The 19695-nt window shown below is 42.8% G+C and overlaps 1 protein-coding gene across 4 annotated transcripts in view; it reads left to right on the top strand.

The window, feature by feature from the left end:
• KIAA1549 (KIAA1549 ortholog) overlaps positions 1 to 19695 on the top strand; it is a 118603-nt gene that overhangs the window by 43648 nt on the left and 55260 nt on the right. For all 4 annotated transcript variants that reach the window (XM_015867229.3, XM_015867220.3, XM_015867211.3 and 1 more), the window contains exons 2-5: positions 7647 to 10343; positions 11188 to 11276; positions 16689 to 16866; positions 18484 to 18614. In XM_015867229.3, coding sequence (XP_015722715.2) covers positions 7647 to 10343; positions 11188 to 11276; positions 16689 to 16866; positions 18484 to 18614 — 3095 coding nt within the window. The remainder of the gene's footprint in view (positions 1 to 7646; positions 10344 to 11187; positions 11277 to 16688; positions 16867 to 18483; positions 18615 to 19695) is intronic.

The following is a 19695-nucleotide window of genomic DNA, read 5'->3' as shown; positions in this document are numbered from 1 at the left end:
CAGTAAGTGTGGTGAGGCACTGGCACAGAGAGGCAATGGGTGCCCCATCCCTGCAGACACTCAGTGTCAGGCTGAAGGGGCTCTGAGTACCTGATCTAGCTGTGGGTGTCCCTGCACATTGCAGGGAAGTTGAACTACATGGCCTTTAAGGATACCTTCCAACTGAAAGGATTTATCATTCTAAGTAGCTGCTATAAAATTGAGTGTGTGCAGGCATATTTCAGTGTTATGGGCCATGTGCCATCAAGTTTGCAGCTCTGATTTCAGTATACATTGATATTACTCTGCTGGTTGAAAATCTTTTTTTGCTCTTTCAGCATGCTTTATGAAACATCAGTCTTCTGAATTAATTTGTTGAAGTAATTTTTTGTGTCATAGATTCGGGCCTCCACTTACTCCTCTTGGTTTATACAATTTGGGAGAAGCAACACTGCACCATAAGCAGTGAGCCTGCTGACCTGAACAACTGAAAGCTCAGTCAAGGGTATACATTTCCTTTGTCAGCACGGCCCAGTTAAGAATATATGTCAATGAATAGAGTCCCTGTGGATAACTGGGTTACTAGGATACCACATAGGCTCTGTTTTAATTAGATATTTGCGCTTGACTTCAGACTTTCCATCATTTCATTGCTTCTAGAGATTTTTATGGTAGCAACACAATTTAAGAGATAAAATTCACTTTCTTTTAAGGATGTAGCTTTTCCTAAAAGCATTTAATATGCAATGGGCTCAAAGTACTGCTCAGTGATACAGATGTCATCTGTAAAAAGAAGACTAGTATAAATGTCATCAATCTTTTTGAAAGCTTGCAGTATCTCAGCATTTGGGGGAAGCTGCAATCTTGAGCCTAAGCAGGAAGCTTCTCAGTGGTCATTTGGTTGTATAAAAACTAGCACAGACTAGATAGTAGAAACTGAGTAGCTTTGCAGAAAGTAAACAGATGAAAAAATAAAAGTTGAATGGGGGGAATAAAGTTTTTACTTTCTGTTTTTAAAAGCATGACCCGCTTATCATGATGAGCGAATCTGGCAAGGGTTTTTCTTAGAATTAACATTTGCAAAGCCAATTCCAGTTCGTGTGTACTTTATCTCTGACACATGGCTTCCCACATGATGATGTCACATACAAATACATGCCAGAAAAGCATGAATGCTCCCAACAAAAGCTAGACTTTTAAGTGTGATTTGATTTGCAGCACTGTATGTGTTTGTGTGCCTGGCCAGCCAGTCACGCTGGAGCACAGAGCTCTGCACAGAGCTGTTTCTTTCCTCAGCTGTGGATGATGTTCTGTAGGAATACATCAAACCACAGTCTGTATTTGACATCCTCTCTCAGTTTTGGGACCCTCACTACAAGACAGACATTGAGGCCCCGAAGTGTGTCCAGAGAAGGGCAACAGAGCAGTGAGGGATCTGGAGCACAAATCTGATGGGGAGTGGCTGAGGGAACTGGAGTTGTTCTGTGAGGAGAGGAGGAGCTCAGGGGAGATGTTATTGCTCTCTACACCAACCTGAAAGGAGGTTGTGGTGAGGCAGAGATCAGCCTCTTCTCCCAGATAACAGTGATAGGGCAAGAGGAGATGGCTTTAAGTTGCACCAGGGGAGATTAAGATTGAGTATTAGGAAACATCTCCTCTCAGGAGTGATGCTGCAGTGGCACAGGCTGCACAGGGAGGTGGTGCAGTCACCGTCCCTGGAGGTGTTCCAGAGCCATGAGGGATGTGGTCAATGGGCATGAGGGGATGGACTGGATGACCTTAGTGGTCTTTTTCTCTTTTTCTACCTTTATGATCCTACGATTCTCACCTGGTTATTAAAATTATGTGTTAAGAACAGTGTAGGGAGTGACCTGTAACTCAAGGGAGGATATCTTGAATATTTGGGTTTGCAGGTATTTTGCAGTCATGAAAAGCTGTTGTTTGACAGATTTTTGTTCCCAACCCACTTGCTAACGTTTTTTCAAAGGCAGTAATACTGCGTGGGGGTAGTTCTCGCTGTGTGAGTGTGTGGAGGTGTTTGCACTGTCCTCCATCTGTGTGTGCTCTGCTATCCTTACTGTCCGATCTGTTGTATGCTGTTGTCTTTTGCATAATGAAAAGCTTCACTTGAGTTGCAAGGCTTTTCCACTGTTGTGCAAAACAATGTGTTACAGTTGTACTAGATAAAGAAAAACTGGTGGTTTGTTTGTTTGTTTGTTTGTTTGTTTTTCTTTTAAACTACTGGTTACTGTGAACTACTGATGAGTTCTGCCTCAGCCACAGATACATTTGGAAGATTCTTGGATCAGAATGGAGGTTGTAAGTTTTCTGATGAGGTCATCCATAGAAATTGAGATCCCAGACTGCTTAATGGCTTTTTAATTTGGTGGTTTTCAGCAAAAGCCTGGGTTCATTGAGGTATCAGTTTGTACTTCGGTCAGTTTTAGATGTGGTGCTTGAGGAGTAATGTATTTTTTTGCCTCAGAAAAGTATGAAATTCAGTGAGACCGTCTTCAACTAGACCTGTTTTATTTCTACAAGGAATTCATCAAACCCTGCTGGCAGGCAAGCAAGGGTTTGTCTGTACTGCCTCCTTTTGTGCTTTGGTGCATCTTTTCTGTTCATTTGGAGCTGGAAAGTTGTGTTGGTTTGCTGTGGGGGAGGGAGAATTTCATGTAAACTTGCACCTGGGCGGCAGCTGAGCCACATCTGTTTGCATGTGGATAAAGAACGACTTCAAGATGTTCCACTTCTTTCTTGGCTACGTGTGGAACTCTGGTGTGCAAAGTGAGCTTGCACGTACATAGACACCCACTTTATGTGCTTCCTAGTAACAGTATTGCTTTTCTCTTAGTACTGCCTTTTCTGTTATTGTGAAATGTTGCCTTCAACCTTACTGCAGTAGGAGAGGCTGCTGTGACTTAAATTTTGTATTTCTTAGTCTTTTCTCTATTTTAGTCTTTCATGTAGTATAAACATGTTAAATGCTGAAAATCCACAAATATTCATTTTAAATGCTGAGAGGTGCTTGGGATCTTTCCCAGGAAGATGATGAACACCTTTAAGAAAGGGCTGCCTGTCCTGTTGTCCTTTACCCCTCATGCAGCCCCAGCACGTGCTAACTGGAGGAAGCATTGCATGTGTGTGCAGTAGCAGCCTCTGAAAGCTGCTGCAGCCCTGCTGAGGGGCAGGACCCCCAGCCCTATCCTTGCCCTGACATCGCTGTGGTGACGGGGTTGCTGTCTCAGCTCAGTCTGTGCTCATTGTCTCCTGAGGAGGAAGGAGAGGACTTTTCATCTGCCAGCGCTCTGTGACTGGTTTTTTCCTACAAACTAGACTCCTAAGAAATTAGTCACAGGCTGACACAAGAGAGCCGTGGGTATTTTTTGTAGTGATCTAATACGTACATGGCCTTCTTGACTGAAGCTGGGCTAAATGCTGTTAAATAAAGAAGTTATTGAGTGTTAAGCTGCATGAGGAAGAGTTGACGATTTATTCACTTACATTCGCACCTATCATCCTCTTTACCCTTGGGTGGTCTCATCCCACGCTACGTTCTGTTAATACAGTTTCAGACTTTACAGTCCTTAAGCAAAAACCTGAATTGTGGTGAATGACAAAAATTTTGTTGAAAGCTTCTTTGAGATGTGACATGGTATCCTGGGCTCCAGCAGAAGAGGGGTGGCCAGCAGGAACAGGGACGTGACTGACACACTCTGCTCTGCCTACTTGAGGCCCAATCTGGAGTACTGCATCCAAGCCTCAGGTTCCCAATACAGGAAGGATGTAGAGCTGTTTGAGAGGGTACAGAGGCAGGCTATGAAGATGATCAGAGGGCTGGAGCACCTACACTTTCATAGATACTGATAGTTGTGGCAGTGTAACACTGCTATATTTTACTAGCAGGGTGCAGAAAAGAGATGTGACTTGTATAGAATTTGCAAACTGATCAGTGGCAGAGCTGAAATTACATGTCAGCTCCTGCATTTATAATAGCATGTGTATATATAAACATATATTTTTATGTATTTGTATACCAATGTGTATTTAAATGCAAACATTGTTTTGCTTTATATGGAGTATGTAGAGTGTAACAGGGTTTCTCTCCAACAGTGTGAGTGTAGAGTGAATGGAGACTGTATTTCTCTAATTGCTTACTGCATAAATGACCAGCCTGGTTCCCGGGCCTCGCACACATGTGCCTTTCTGGCAATTCAGCCATGCTTCTGGAAATGCAGCATTAGAACTTGTTGTGTCCAGTGACAGATTTTGGTGCTGGTTAATGTTGCTCAGCCTCCACTCTGTTTCAGTGGGTGGTGGAAGCAGCAAAGTTCACCACCCCATGCACATTAGCATTTCACTTTTGCTATCGCTCCTTTGGTTTCTGAATGTCTTTGTCTGGATGAAAGCATTGTCTTGGAGCCATCTGTGGCTCATGTGATCATTTCCACCGGTGTTCTCTTTCCCTCCCCTTTGCTGTAGCTTAGCATCACAGCTTGGCTTCCCAAGATATCTAGGTTTTTTTTATATACCATTACCAGCTTTGTGGAGTACAGCTTGTCTGCTTGTCATCCTGTCACCGTTGCCTGGCTCAATGGCAGCACAGTTGCTGGATGGTGAGTCTGTCACCCAACAACAACAGCTGTGCGAGCAAACAAGTCAGCATTGATATTAATCAATAGCTTTGTGCAGTCGTGGCATTAAAGTACAGCAGAACATGTGCAGTCTGTCAGCTCCTTTGTCCCACAGCGTAGTCAGATCAGCTGCTTTGCAGCAATGAGGATGTGATTGCCATGCGTTGCGCCTTCACCTCCTTCAGAGCACGGTGCTGCTCCTCTTTGTGCACTCTCTGGCTGCTCCCTGGCACATCTGCTTCACGTCCCATCTGCGCCCGACAAGCGGTGCGTAGCTCTGACAAGCAGTAGTCAAGTAGTGTGCTGTTCTGCTGGAGATGACAGAAAACAATAATTTGTATTAGTAATGACATGTCATTAGTACTCCCTGCTTCTAAAAAGCCAGGCGAAGGAACTAATGTACCACACGGGCTTGCAAACTCGCCAGGGAGTTTTTGTTTCAAAGTCTTGTATGCACAAGTGAATATTTCCCTCCACTCATCTCAGCGCTCTTACCTTGTCTTGTAGCTTTTCTGTGCTCTGGCAGTAGTTCTCTTCATTTTCCTTAAAAACAAACAGATAAACAGAATCCCACCACGTTTGGTTCTGAAGTTGTTTTCCTTCCTAGCTATTGCTGCATGTCTTTCAAAGCAAAACACAGGTTCTCAACAAAAGTCTAGCTGTAAAGTTAGTGTGAATTTAAAGCCAGGACTGCCCTTACAGTATACAAGTCTCTGGAATTGTTATTAGGCAACTATGGGTTGATGTTTGGACTGGATGATCTTGGTGGTCTTTACCGACCTTGATGATGCTGTGATTCTAACTAGCTCTACAGAAATCCTTGTGACTTGCAGTCACTTCCAGCAGGATTTTGCCTTGTCAAATAGAACAAAGATAATAGGGGCTCTCTGTGGGTGAAGGAAGATGAAAGTGCACAGCATGGGTGTGTGTAGGCAGTGCACTTGTTTTGTCTGTGGAATCAGCTTATCTATCATCACCTGTAGCTTTTTGCAGCTCAGAAGTGCTCTTACTAATCAGAACGTGGACACCTTTGCCAGTCATAGTAAGTATCTTTTGTACTAATGCCATGTGTACTGTGCATTCTGTCTTCAGGCTGACCCAACTCTTGGGTTATTAGTGCTGGGGATTACACATGAAACCATGATGTACAAGGAAAACTTCATTCGCGCATTTGGCTGTAATTTGGAATTCATTTTAAGCAAAAACCAGGTGTCCGAAGTCCGACAAAAATGGGCATTATTTTACAGTATTTTTCTTCTGAGGACTGATAGCCTTCCTTTATGCGTACTGGGAGAGAAGTGATGCATTTTGACAGTGCATGTTTTATGGTCTTGTGGTTCTTTTCCTTCAGTAACTCCCCGCTTACTCAAAACAGCAGAAAGGCAAAAACTAAAGTCAGGGGAAGGAGTGGGGTCATGAAGAGCTTCAACGAGGAGAAAACATGTTACATCTGTAAAATAAAGCATATTATCACAGCAATACTATTCGAATAGCGGTGCTTGATGTTATAGTGGCATTAGCTCTGTGTGTTAATTCTTGTAATTCTGCTTCTCGGATCAGCAGGTTCAGAACTTACCAAGTCAGTGTGTCAGTGCTTGAAAAACTGTGTCAGGGAATTTAGCAGCCGGGGGCAGAGGGGTGATGGCAGCAGTTTATCACTTCTGGAAAGTGCTGTTGAATTGGCAACAGTGTGTAACGGATAGGTGAACTGCTCCTGCAAAGTTCTGCTGTGGACTAGAGAGTTCAAGGCATGCTCTAAGGGCTTGCTAATGTAGCTACACTTGAGCAGTCTGCTCTATCACCATCAGGCACTTACTGCTGCGTCCACTGGCTTTTGTTTTCAGCTGTTTCCTAGTGGTTTAATTGGCTGGGATTCCCACCCCCCACCAGCTTTTTCAGTGTGTGCTGTCAGTAGACTCCAGTATGAAAACAGTAATGCTAGGAAAACAGGATGATTGGGGGATAGCTAAACTAAGAATGAAACCTTTGTCTGTACCCTAGAAAAAATGTCTGGGGGCAGTTTTCTGTGATTTCCTTGAACATTCAACACTGAAGGCTAATAATCCCATCTAGACATTTCAGGGAAGTGCTCAGTAATAAATCTTTTCTCTGTGAAACACATCCACGGTTGGAAAAAGTTTGTATGCACATCTGTGCAATCCAAGAATACTTTTGCAAGAGCGGAAACTATAGTCAAGTTGTGCAATTGATACATTATTTTTTGCAAGAATCTTGTTAAAAAGTCTGTTGAAATCACAGCTTTTCCTCCTTGTTGCTTGAGCTCAGCTATGACAACTTCAGTCCTGCGAGCTGAAGCAGTGAAAGTTTTGTAAACAAAGAACTCCTACAGCAGGATGTGAATGAAGATGGCAGTTGTGTAGTGAAGCGATTTGCCACAACTGCTTACAGGCCAAAGTGAGATGAGAGGCTGGCAATGTAAACATAACTGCAGGGCATATTTTATGGCAGCAGATGTGCTTTCTGACTCATGTAGAGGGAACCCTTCTTCATCTCTCATCAATAGTGTGAGCGTCACTCATTTCTGATATTGCCAGGAGCTGGTCCTTGGAAGAGAACAGATCTGCTTGTGTGCCTAATAAGAAGTAACAGTAAAACTGGAGGAAACGAAGTGATGCTAGTGGAAAGCAGAAGAGCAAACTTAGTCCTTGAAGTTACGCAAAGTTTTTCTGTGTTGTACCTTGTTACCCTTTCTGATTGCTTACTTTGGGAGCGCATTAGCTGACATGTGCAGTAACCTTGCGAGAGGGAGCTGCTCTCCCTTCTGCAGGCTCACTGGGGTGCTGCTGTCAAGGGATGAGTGAGAGGGGCTCCTGTCGTCCCACTTATTTAAAGGGAATGGCGTTTCACAGAAGAACTTAATGCTTGTTCTCTTACAGAGATTTTACAAGTATTGAGCAGTTTTGTCTATACCCTTGGATTGTGAATAGAGTTCTGGAAGGTTTGCTCCTTCCAGTCTTACCGCTTAAGCTAATCTGCTATTTTTGTTTTGTTTTTCTTTCTCTTTTTATTTAGATGAAATATCTTCGGAGCAGCAAAATTTATCCTTTTTCTCAATGGACTCAAAGGTGCACCAAAGCATATCAGGCAGCAGAACACAAATGGCCTTAGCAAAAAGTACTTTGGAGTCCCAAGAAAGTAATTTTCTTCAAACGCTTTTATCATCAGTTACCGCTCCCATTGATGTGACTTCATTTAACCAAGAAGAAATGGTCAAAATTTCAGAAGGGAGAAATACGCCGTTGATAGATTTCTCCGTAACAAGCAATGAGGCATTCTTAAGTGACGACAAATTTATTAGCCCATTTCCAAAGGCACAGTGGACTCCTCCACTGAAGTCTTCTGCAATTTTAACAGGTCCTCACTCAGTTAATACAGTAGAGTCACCAAGAGAAACATCAGAAACTCCGTTACTAACACCTTCATTATCTGTCTTTTCTTCGCCGTACGATGTCTTGAGAACAGCACAGCTAAAGACTCCACTGAGTGCTGTCCTTGATTACAGTACCAGTCTCACAGAGTTGGAGCCTTTTGTACCAGACAGTGGAATGCTGACTGCAAGCAGGCACTTGCCATTGCACCCATCAGATACAGGTATTTATTTCACTCCCGTTCCTTCTGAGGAGGTGGACGCAGTGTGGGAAAACATAAACAGAAGTTTAACATCTCTTCTTCCTGGGGCCACTTCAGAGGGATCACCTGTCCATCTCAAGCTGCTGGGTGAAAATCATAGCCAAGCTGCAGCAGGTGCTACAGCACAAAGTGGTGACATTTACACTATTGTGAATAGCAGGGCAACAGAAGCTGTCAGTGTAAGGACCGACCGCGCTCCAAGTATTCCCTGGGCCACAGCTGCTGCAACAGCTAGTGCTGAGTCTGCTTTGTTTTCAATCAGTCTTCCATTTGCAACTTTCCCGGGTCACTCAACTGCCATGCCCACCTACCGTGATACAGTTCTCAATGCCGGCTTGTTTACACAGAAATTCTCCAGTGCAGCACCAAATTTGCCTGCTGATTCGGAAATACCAAGTCAATCTGAGCTTTATAGCGAGCTCATAAGCCCAGTGCCTTTCATGAGATCATACAGTTCGTGTTTATATTGTGACTCCGTTTCTCTTCTGCCAGAAGCAGGGTATTCCCCAGAACACGATGTGGGCTCAGGTGATTATGTTGAAACTCTGTCATTCACAGCCTCTGAAGTACAAGGCATAACTCCGTTTACAACTATAATTACCGACAGATATGAGTTAGAAGAGCCTACACCTGAGATATTTGATACTTCTTTTCCATCAAGACCAGTTGTTTCATTTTCTTCAAGATTTGCTGAAATCCCTGATTCGAGTTTGTTTTTACTGAGCACTGTGCACACCGCTCTTGATGACAGAAAACCTGTGAGCTCTCCTTCTTACCATGAGCTCCTCGGAGAGACCTCACTGGACATCTCCGCTGTCCAGTTTTCCCTGCCTGTCACAGGAACTGTGTCACTGGCACCAAACACTCGTGTAGAGCATCCCACTACCAGCACTGTTCTGTTGGAGTCTGCGACCATCCCAAGCCACCTGGTTGCATCACTTGCAGTCAGCCCCACAACTTGGCTGGAGTCGTCAGAGCTTAAGCCATCAGAATCCGTACTTTTATTTGACAAGACATCTACAAGGGAAGAGCTGTCTTTAAATACGTCAGATTTTTCGTCTGATCTTTTATCAACGCCATTTCTGATTGAACCTAGCTACTTACTTCTGTCATCAGCTGTGCTAACTTCTCACTCTGTCATGCAGAGTGATTTCTCAACACTGTTACCTCAGACCTTGTTGACTGGGACATCAGTACTTTCTGAGGATGTTTCCAGCTGGGACTTAGCTACTGCTGTCAGCTCTGCCACTGACTCTGAGGTGTCTTTGTTCTCTGTCGGGCAAACCTCGTACTTTTATTCAGATGCATCCTCTGTTCCAGGTGCGCATGTACCTGAAATAATGCCATCGTCAAGTTTTCCTTCCGACTCATCTGTGTTTCTGGAAGCACCATCAGTATTGCCGGTGGGATCCGAAGCCATGTTTACCTCAGCTGTACCAGGAGCTACCTCTCAGTTAGAGCCTTCCCCTTCCTCCTTGCAGTACGTGGCTTCCGCCCTGGTGCTGCCCGCCTCCGACACTGGGCCTCTTAGAAGCAGCGTCTTGCTCGATGAGACAAATCTGATCTCCATGTTTACTACATTCCCAACAACTCCTGTCTTAAATGCGTCTTCATCTCTGCTCTCAACTAGTCTGGCTTCAGATGAGGATATTGGTGCTACAGTTAAGGCCACGCTGCTTTTAACATCCCTCAGCGAGAGCAGCGCTCACACAACAGCCCTTCTGACAGCAGACCCTGTTGGCCCGACACAGCATGCAGATGCCAGCAGCATTCTCCCCTCTCCTACAGAATCTCTGTCTGTGACCACATTGTTTGTTCCCACACAATTTCCCTTGACTTCCCTCCCTCCCACAGGGTACGACATTCCAACAGGAGTCGGTGATGCTGACACATCAGTTGCTGCCAGCACCATCCCCACCACCACAGCCACCAGCACCAGCAGGTCTGGTATGTCCTCCTCCACTCCTCTGGTGACCTCCACTCGTCCAGGAGCTGCCGTCCTCCCCTCTGCCACCAGCACCACCAGGCAGCCCTACGTCTGCGACATCACGGTCCCTGACGCGTACCTCGTCACTGCTGGTGAGAGGCCACCAACTTCTTTGTTTTGTTTTCAGAAACCACTCCTGGCTTGTACCAGAGAACTAACCAAGGGCAGCTGTAGAAATGCTGCATACTCTGTGGTAATCAATATATTTTGCCCTTAACTTTTGCTGTAATGTGGAAAGCGGCGTGATAATTGTCTTATTCTCCAGGTATGAAGGTGTGCTGACTGCTGGTGAGAAGGAAGATTTGTTTTAACTTATAGTAGTAGTTCTGTAGGTAGTCTACTGGTGGAAAATAGATGCGGAATGACATTGTCATACTTCTCAGTTGTTTCCTTGTCCTCAGTTACAGTCTCAAGCAGACATAATGGCCATAAGGGCTTGGGGGTATCGAAGCAGTTTCTTAGTGGATATCCCTTTCAATCACCAAAGACACGTTTGTTTACTTTTATTTAAGAGAAAAGTAGATGCGCATTTGCTGTGGCTTTTTTCTGACCTCATCTGCATTCCTTGCATTGCCTGCAAAACTTAAACTGTGTAATAACAGCAGTCTCATTGTGGTGTGCAGACCAGACTGATTGCTGCAAGTTTCAGACCCTATTTGATCACTTGAGTGACTCTTAAGAAGGTTCCTTGACTCAAATACTGAAGACATTCGATATTGCCAAAAATAAGAATGATTAAACCTATAGTTTCTTAAACTGTATTCAGTTGATTTTTAGGATATGGTCCCACCTTTGCCTGTCCCCTTGTCTTGTATGTCTGACACAATTGATCTCTTTGTCTGCTTTTTCATGCATTACACAATTGCAAATGCAGCTTAGAGATGAAGCCCAAGAGGTGAAGCTAAAGTATGCTTACTGACTGACATTAATTTCCAGTGCTGGCCCGAAAAGCTGTTCTCCAGAACGTCAGTGAATCCATCAGAGAAGTGCTCAGAGCTCAGTTCAGGCGATCAGTAGAGCTGGAGGTAAGTGGCATGAAGTGTGTACAAGCACTCTTTGATTAATGTAATACAATAGTGGTTTCAGTTCACAGGCTAAACTAGTAATTTAAAAATGACTCTTGCAATGCTAAACCACAGAGAGGTTTTTTTCAACCTAAACATTAACCTTTTGTTTTAATGCAAGTATGGCATCCAACTTTTTTTTTTTTTAACTTTTAGAATGTGATTTATTGTCTAAGGCAAACCTTTCTTGTTTTTGCCATTGCTGAGCAAGCAGCGTCCTGCCTCTGCTTCTCACCTGCTCTGGCTTGTGAGGTGAAACTGAGCTGAAAAGCTTTTACTGTTCTAAAGTATGTTACAGAGTTTTGCTTCTCCTGCTAGTTGTTTATATGCTTTATGCCTTCAGCAAAGCAAGCTGTTCTTCACTGCCTCGTGCTGTTATATCTTGTAACTGAGGGCACCAGCACTTAGAGCAAAAATGGTGGAATCTCATATAGACAGGGTTTGGCAGATGAGAAAGGCAGGGAAAAAAATCAGATATACAATGGTAGGATATTATTTGTAAGCCTTCAAATAAGTGTGATTGGAATTTCCCCACTCCTCTCCTTCCTCTGCTTACAGAGTAAGGAATTTCTGCTCTCTCATTTTTGTTTTGAATTCTTCCTCTCCACTAATGTTCAAGGAATCTTCTTTGAGCAGTATTTCAGTGTTGTTCCCTAGCCTTGAAGTGAGTGCCCACTGAGGTGAGATTTCAGACTCTTCGTCCCCTCCCCCTCTAACCCTCTCTGTCTGAGTGTAAAACAGTCACAGAGGTGGTTTAGGGCTACTTTTGTCAGTACTTCAGTACACGGGATGAAATTGAATGTTTTAATGGAGTTACAGGTTGAGGTGCAGGTTTAGCTGCAATTGCTGCGTGTCACTTCTGTGTTGGTCCAGCTGCAGTAGCCTAGCACCAAGGCAGTACCTGGTTCTGTGTGTAGTTCCCTTAGGAAGCTATTTGAATGTTGATCTCTGTGCTCAGAAGGCTGAGATGGTGGTGCCTTTAACTTCTGCTTGCTGGTCTGTGTGGGAAAATGGTTTTTCGACAGCTCCTGCCACAACCACAACACTCAGTAACTAAACAGCTCCTGTCTGTTTGTGAACACGCCTCTCTACTGCTCAGTCAGGATAAGTTCCACTTTAAATCATTTTATTTCATGCCCACTGTTGTCTTGCAGAGCTCTCAATAGGTCATTTTGGCTCTAAGGCCACTTAATGGCAACTGCTTTTATAAGTAACGCAGTTAGTCCAGCTTCATTCTTGACAGATTGTTTTCTTATCAAAAGGAGAAATCATCCCTGTGGAATCGTTTGTGCTGATTTTATGCTCGAATGCTGCTATGTGTTCTTATAGTGATGCCTTGGGTATAAGTGTTTTTGCACTAAATGTAATCACCAGCAAATGCCTTCACCTCTAGCAGTGGAATACTAACAAAACTGCTATTTTAAATGAATAGCCGTCTCTAATATCAGCATGTTTTATGGTGGTGTAATGAGGAATTTTAAACAGTATTCTCCCATATTGCTAAACTTAATTAATAAAGCAGATGTGATTTTTGTTAGTCGAAACTACCCAGGAAGCGAGTGTACATTTGCAAGTTACGGTAAAGCGGTGCACTTCTTTAAGTTCACTATGTCTCTTATTACAGCTCACAGATGTTGTTCCCTTGCTGTGATGTAATGCCCAGTAAATCGGGAGACAGTCTTGTTAAATTTAACTTGGTAGTAATGCTTGCTTTAAAAATAAAATCCATGGCAACATTGGTTATAACTGCTACTCACTTTCAATGCAATCCAAGTTTAATACTGAGAGGAAAATCATTTTTTTTCCAGCTTTTTCAGTTGAAACTTTGGCCTCTGATTATTGTTTCACACTCTCTGAGCTGCTGAATTTGAAGGGTGTGTGTGTGTGTGTGGTGAGGGGGTGGAGGGGGGGTGGGAAAGAGAAACAGATCTAAGTCCTGTCTCATGAATAATCTTCTTCCAGTTTTTTGTTCCTACTAAAATTCCTTACAGGAGAGTGAGATTAACCTAACATTTGAAAGTTCTTTCCTTCCAATTGATTTCAGGGTATAGCATCTGCAGAAGGGTAAGACCTTGTGGTTTGAACAGGAGCAGTTTTTTTTCAGCTTTCTCTAATGTAAGCTTTCTGGCACTTGAGTAAGATGCAGCATTCAGTCAACATAGCTTTGTTGCATGGGGATATGAGAAAAAAAGCAGTGTTGGCAGTGACTTGCTGGAAGCACACCAGGTACCATTAAGTTCATACAGACAGAAGAAAGGCTTTTGCCAGCCTCATTTGTGCTAGGAAATTTTATCATGCGGTGTAATGTATACCTCAGTGACTTTGTTACTGCATTTATCTGGGGTTTCAGGCCAGGTTTCTGTAATCCAAAATTTGCAAACCTCTGCTTTAAAAGTAAGGGAATGAGTTCATTGTCTGGCAGCGTAATACTTTCTTCAAAGGTGCCACCTTGTGGATTTGCACTGGATTCTGTCTCATTCATTGCTGCTCAATGCTGCTGAAACCATGGCTGCTATCATTTAGGTGTGTGAAAATAGTGGGAGAATTGTTGCCCCTGGATCCTAATGTGTACGGGAGCAGAATATCTGTTTCATTTTTAAGACCTGTGAGCCTTTGTAGCTCATCTTTAGGAAGTTAAATGCTCCCTGCAGACCGGTTACAGAATGCTTAATAAGGTGGTGGTGAGGAAATGGATTTTTTATGCCTTCTACCAGATGTTTACACAGCATAATACTGTGGTGTGTAGGCATGGGTTGGATGGTACCAAAGGTGCATCTAATCAAACAGTTTAGCTGACAATAATCTGTAGCAAATGCTTATGGAAAATCGTAAGGGATGGAATTAAGCACGCAATCATGTTTATCCCAAGTACTGTGATAAGTTGTGACCTAAAAACTTGCCATGTTAGAAGCATTCTCTCTTGTCAGAGTAGCTTTGAATAAGGTAGATTGTATCCTGGAAACAGCAGGGTTGTGTTATCTGTCTGGCATTGGAGAAGAGTTGGCTCAGATTGATGTGGTACATTGGCTCATACTGAAGGCTTCTGCTTTTGCTGTGGGAATAGCTCAGGAGTATGTGTTGAGTTTTGGGGTGCTAAGGTATGAAGAAATTTTGTGGTTATTTAATGTTAGAATTTGTGCTTGTTTGCTTTAATAGGTAGCACTCTAAAACTGTAGTTTAGCGAATGTGTTTGGTAGCGTCTCACTGTCTTGGCAGCAGAGGTGAAACATCCAAGAGAGGAATGGATGGATGGATGGATGGATGGATGGATGGATGGATGGATGGATGGATGGATGGATGGATGGATGGATGAGTTTGTGAACCATTAGAGTTGTGCCAGAAGGAACTGTTCTTTTTCACGGCTCAAGAGTCATGAGTTGTTCTCATCTATCCTGCATAACTTTCCAAGCTTCTCTGTGAATTACCTCGTAGACAGCATCACGCTAACATGGCTGTATTACTTCTGGGATCTAACTTAAGTTGCTGAGATTGAACTTGAGACAACCCTGAAATATCTCCAGCAGAAATAGGTATTGTTTTCACCTACACTGGTTCTGATCCACCTACCTGAAAACTGGAGTTTAAAAAGTTCTTTTACATTTCCATTATTGTGACATTACTTTTGCTCTTTTGCTGCGGTGAAGTGCAGAAGGGAAGTATGAGTATTAGCTGTTCAAGTGAAAATGTCAATGAAAAATTTCAGGGGAGTTCCTAGTGTAGGCTGCTTTCATTGCATCTGTGTCACACCAGAACAGGTCAGAGATGCAGGCAGCTGAGCTGGTTATCAGAAGCTTGCTTTCTTGTCTTCAATACCTAACTATAGCCTATTACAATATGCTGGCACTCTTCCTCAGTGTATATGGCTTTAGAAAATCACCAGCAATTTGTTAGTAAGATTTGTAATTCTGTTTTTTCCTTTTAAGCAATCTCTTTTGCAAGTAATGGACAAGTTTCTCTTTGTATGTCTTACCTGATATAACTGCTGTTTTCTGTTTGACAAACTGAAGCTGCGGAGATCATTTCATCCTGAGATAAAAGTTTCAGACAAGAAAAACCGAGAAGAGCTGTGCATATTATTCATATCAAACAAATTTGTGTTCTGTGGGCCTAAATCAATTTATAAAAGCAGGATGCCGCATATATTTGTCGAATAAGAAGAATAATGAGCAAGATATGGGTTTTTATTCTGCTACTTAGGTAGCTTCTTTTGGTGAGTGTTAGCCCTTTGAAATGCATCATGTTTCTGGAGTGCAGGAAAGGGCTGCCATTACCATTGTGTTACAGTCGCAGAAATCCCATCACAGGGCTGTGGGTTACAATTTAAGTAGCACTGTGCTTTTTCATAAGACACCTCTTGAAGTTGGGCTACCTGAAAAAGCCCTTCACCAGCGCAAAGCCTGCCAGATGACAGCATCTTTTCATCTAAGGAGTGAACGTTTATCACAACCTTCATGTCTCTCATTTAGATTATTTATTTGTGAGGCCATCATGTTGGATATCCCAAAATACTTCTGTATGACTGACTTGAGCAAATAAAGCAAAGGGCTGGAAGAAGGAGGGGGGCAAAATAGAGGAAGGAGGAAAAATGTAATCCTGGGAAATGGGAAAATAGATGTCCTTGAAACTGAGAGAGATTCCCATAGGGAGAAAAGACACTGCAATTTGTTTGAATAAATAAAAGCCTTCAGTTTGTTTTTACTGAGATGACAGAATAATAATGTAATAAAAGCATCTGCATGGAAACATTTGCCTAGGCTCATATTTAACTTTCAATTTCATTTCTCTTACACGATGTCTAATGCTCCTCAGGGTTTTTGAGAAGTCTCAAAGTCACGCAATGAAATGGAAGAGGAAAATTGTAATTGTAACTGTGCCGAGAGATATTCTCCAGAATACGTGTGAGGGAAATGTATCCATAAAGCACAGGTTATGTGTATTTTGCTTCTCACACGTCACATGTGAATATTATAGAATGCATTTGCTATGCAACATAGATCTGAAATGTGAAAGCTGTGCAAATGCTTTGGTAAGTAGACAGCAATTTGTATGGGAACTTTCATACACTCCTGGGGAATGCAGACAAGCTGCAGTGCTGCTGTGCTACGATAAATGGAGAAGAGCTAAGGTAGATGTGCTGTACGGAGGAGATTGCAGTTGATGTGCCAGGTGTAGGTTGCATGCATTGCTGATGCACAGGAGAAGAGGCTGTAAGCCCTGTCAGAGTCTGTGTGCTCCTGCTCTTTGTAAAATAAAGATTCCATTTTCCTACCTGTGGAAGTTTAAGCTTAGAAATGCCTGTGTCTCTGTATGTCTGAAATGTTGCTGCCAAATTTCTTGTTGAATTTTTGTTTTGTTTTAATTTTTTTTCGGTAGGTGTATAAAATTTCCCCAAAGTTTGCTTTCTTGGTGACATCAGGCCCTTTTGTTTACACGGCAATAGCTGTCATAAATGTGCTTGTGAACAGCAGTCTTCTCCATGGTGAGGCCCCGCTGATCCTCTCCCTACATCCTTCTTTCACTGTGCCGGATAACAGGTTCCAAGTTCAGACAGGTGAGTTCTTCCTGACACAAAGTGGAGAAGGTATAGCTTCATACTGATTCACACCTCTACACTTGTGGAGAGTCTCGTGATTAAGTGAGCTCAAGTGAAAACTGTGTTCTACTGCTATGAGCATTTGTTTGTTATTAAAATACGTGTAGCATCTGTGGTAAATTTTAATTAACAATTAAGCCTGTCATTTCATGGGTTTTTTTCAGGAAAGCTTGGCACCTTGCAAAATGCATATTCTCTTTAGCTCACTTCATATTTCAGTTAATAGTTCACTGCTGAAGGGAGTGAACATTGTTTGCATTCCTTTGTATTGCTTTAAACGTTAGCAGTATTCTCATATTGAAAGGTGAGTCTGTTTTCAGTGCCTCCTTTCCTGTCGATACCCTGATTTACACGGCATCTTGCAGAGGTGAGAGGAGAAAAATGTTTCTGTTTGCTCATAAGATCACAATGCAGCTACTTTGTAATGCTTGCTTTATATTTGGAATTATTTTTACCTTAAATTATACTTTCCGTAATTCTTATATTGAGAATTGGTGAGCAAGAGGATGGCTCGTGTAGTATTCAGCTTTACATGGATATTGTATGGCAGCAGTATATGTCAAGTCCATGGCTACTAATGATCTAAAGTAAAATATTAACCATGTAATGGCTTTTGGGAGTCAGTGGTGTCACTTAAAATCTTCTTCAGGCAGTATTTGCATAACAATAACAGTAGCCTGATTGGTTGGCTGAGTAATGAGGAAGTGACGGGGACTGAGTAAATGGGCAGAGAGTACATGGGTGTCAGACACAGGTGCTTTTATTCAGGTATGTTTCATGTGCTTTTTCTGCTCTGTTAGTATCTGTAAATTACGACAGAAATCTGTTGTGTGAATGGGACATTTTTTCCCGCTACATAGCATGGTTAAACAAATGGGGGATAGCTACATTTCCTCATCGTGACCTTTGTGTAACAGTGCTATTAGGATCTGTAACCTGATGATAGCACTTCTTTGGGTAAGAATACATCAAGAAATGTGCAGATAGACGCGCACATAGACAGAAATCTGTGCGCATGCTCATGTTTCTATTCCTCTCCTTTTCTCAATCTTCCGTCAAAGATGTTATGGTATATCTAAACCGATTTGTAAGAATGGCTGCTAGTTAGGTATTTTAAATGTTAGGCTATTGCTGACATGCATTAATGGATCCAGTGTGATTTAGACATGCTAACTATTAGTTTTCGGTATAAAAAGAAATTTATTGTTATTTCCCTTAAGATTTTAATTGAAGATGTTGAATATGAAGGATTTTAGTGCGGTCGATTCAGCACTCAAGTCTTGTGAAATTAACCAGTTTTTATGTAGCAAAGGTTTTTCAGCATGCAGGAGGAAACAGTGGCTATTTTGTCAGCAGTATCTTTGGATAATCTAATTACTGTTGTAACAGATTCTTATGAGCTGAAAACTTCCTGCACCCACAGAGAATGTGTATTTTTATCCAGGTTTTCATAGAATATGTCCTGAATTCTATGAAAAAAGTGATAGTCCTATGGAATGAGGATTCTCTTGCTCATTTTGTTTGCTCTTGTGGAAGTACTTTGCTGTAGAAATAATGTATAGTCTTTACCTTCAGTGCTTCAGTTTGTGCCTCGAAACATGGATATTGGGTTCTGCAACTTCAGTCAGCGCATCGAGAAGGGGCTGACAATGGCATTCATGGAAGTGAGCAAACAACACCAGGAGTTCTACAACTTCACTGTGCAGGTAAAAAGATAAGTACGTTTTGTATCTGTCCCTTTTTCTCTTTGCCTTTGGTTGTTCTGAGCTTAACTCAGCCAGTAGGTGTCCACAGGCTACCCCTTCCTATCTAGATCTTGTAGAACGGTGAGGCTTCATAAGAAATTCAGAACTTTTCTCTGCAGAATAATCTGGCACATGTCGCTGGTTTCAAACTTCTTGAAAGGGTGATCCAAGTAGATTATGATTTATATCAATAGGTGTTGATGAAAATAACGGGAATGTGAACAGCCCTGTGGAGAAGGGCTTGGGGGTTCTGGATGAAGAGCTGGACATGAACCAGCAGTGTGCACTTTCAGTCCAGAAGGCCAACTGCATCCTTGGCTACATCAACAGAGAGATGGCAGCAGGGAGAGGGAGGGGATTGTCCCCTCTGCTTTGCCCTTGTGAGTCCCCAGCTGGAGGGGACTGGCCTGGAACCCCCAGCACAAGAAGGAAATGGAGCTGTTGGAGTGGATTCAGAGTAGGGCCATGAGGATGCTCAGAGGTCTGGAGCACCTCTTCTATGAGGAAAGGCTGAGGGCGTTCTCCAAGCTTGTTTAGCTTGGAGAAGAGAATGCTCCAAGGAGACCTACCTCATTGCAACCTCCAGTACTTGAGGGGAGTTGATAAGCAGGAGGGGAACCAACTATTTACATGGTTTAATAGAGATAGAACAGGAGTGGAGATTTAAGTTAGATGGTAGGAAGAAATTCTTTACACAGAGGGTTACAAGGCACAGGCACAGCTGCCCAGAGAAGCTGTGGGCCCCCCATACCTGGAGATGTTTAAGGCCAAGTTGGATGGGGCTCTGGGCAGCCTGAGCTGGTGAGTGGCAGCCTCATCCACAGCAGATGGCTTGGAATGAAATGGTCTTTAAGGTCTTCTCCGACCTAAGCCATTATATGATAAGCAGGCTTATGCTGTTCACGTAAGCCTTTCACAGAAGTCTGCCCTAACCCTTATCAACTTCATTTTCATTGTTTTTTGTTCCTACAGAATTGAGTGCAGTCAGTAAGTTTTTGTTGGAAGACAGTTTTCAGGTCTCATGGCCACACAGGAGATCCTA

Source organism: Coturnix japonica, chromosome 1, assembly GCF_054131305.1.
Source record: "Coturnix japonica strain WE chromosome 1, WE-NBRP24, whole genome shotgun sequence".
NCBI classification, from domain to species: Eukaryota; Metazoa; Chordata; class Aves; order Galliformes; family Phasianidae; genus Coturnix; species Coturnix japonica.
This window is presented reverse-complemented; position numbering and strand designations above follow the sequence as displayed.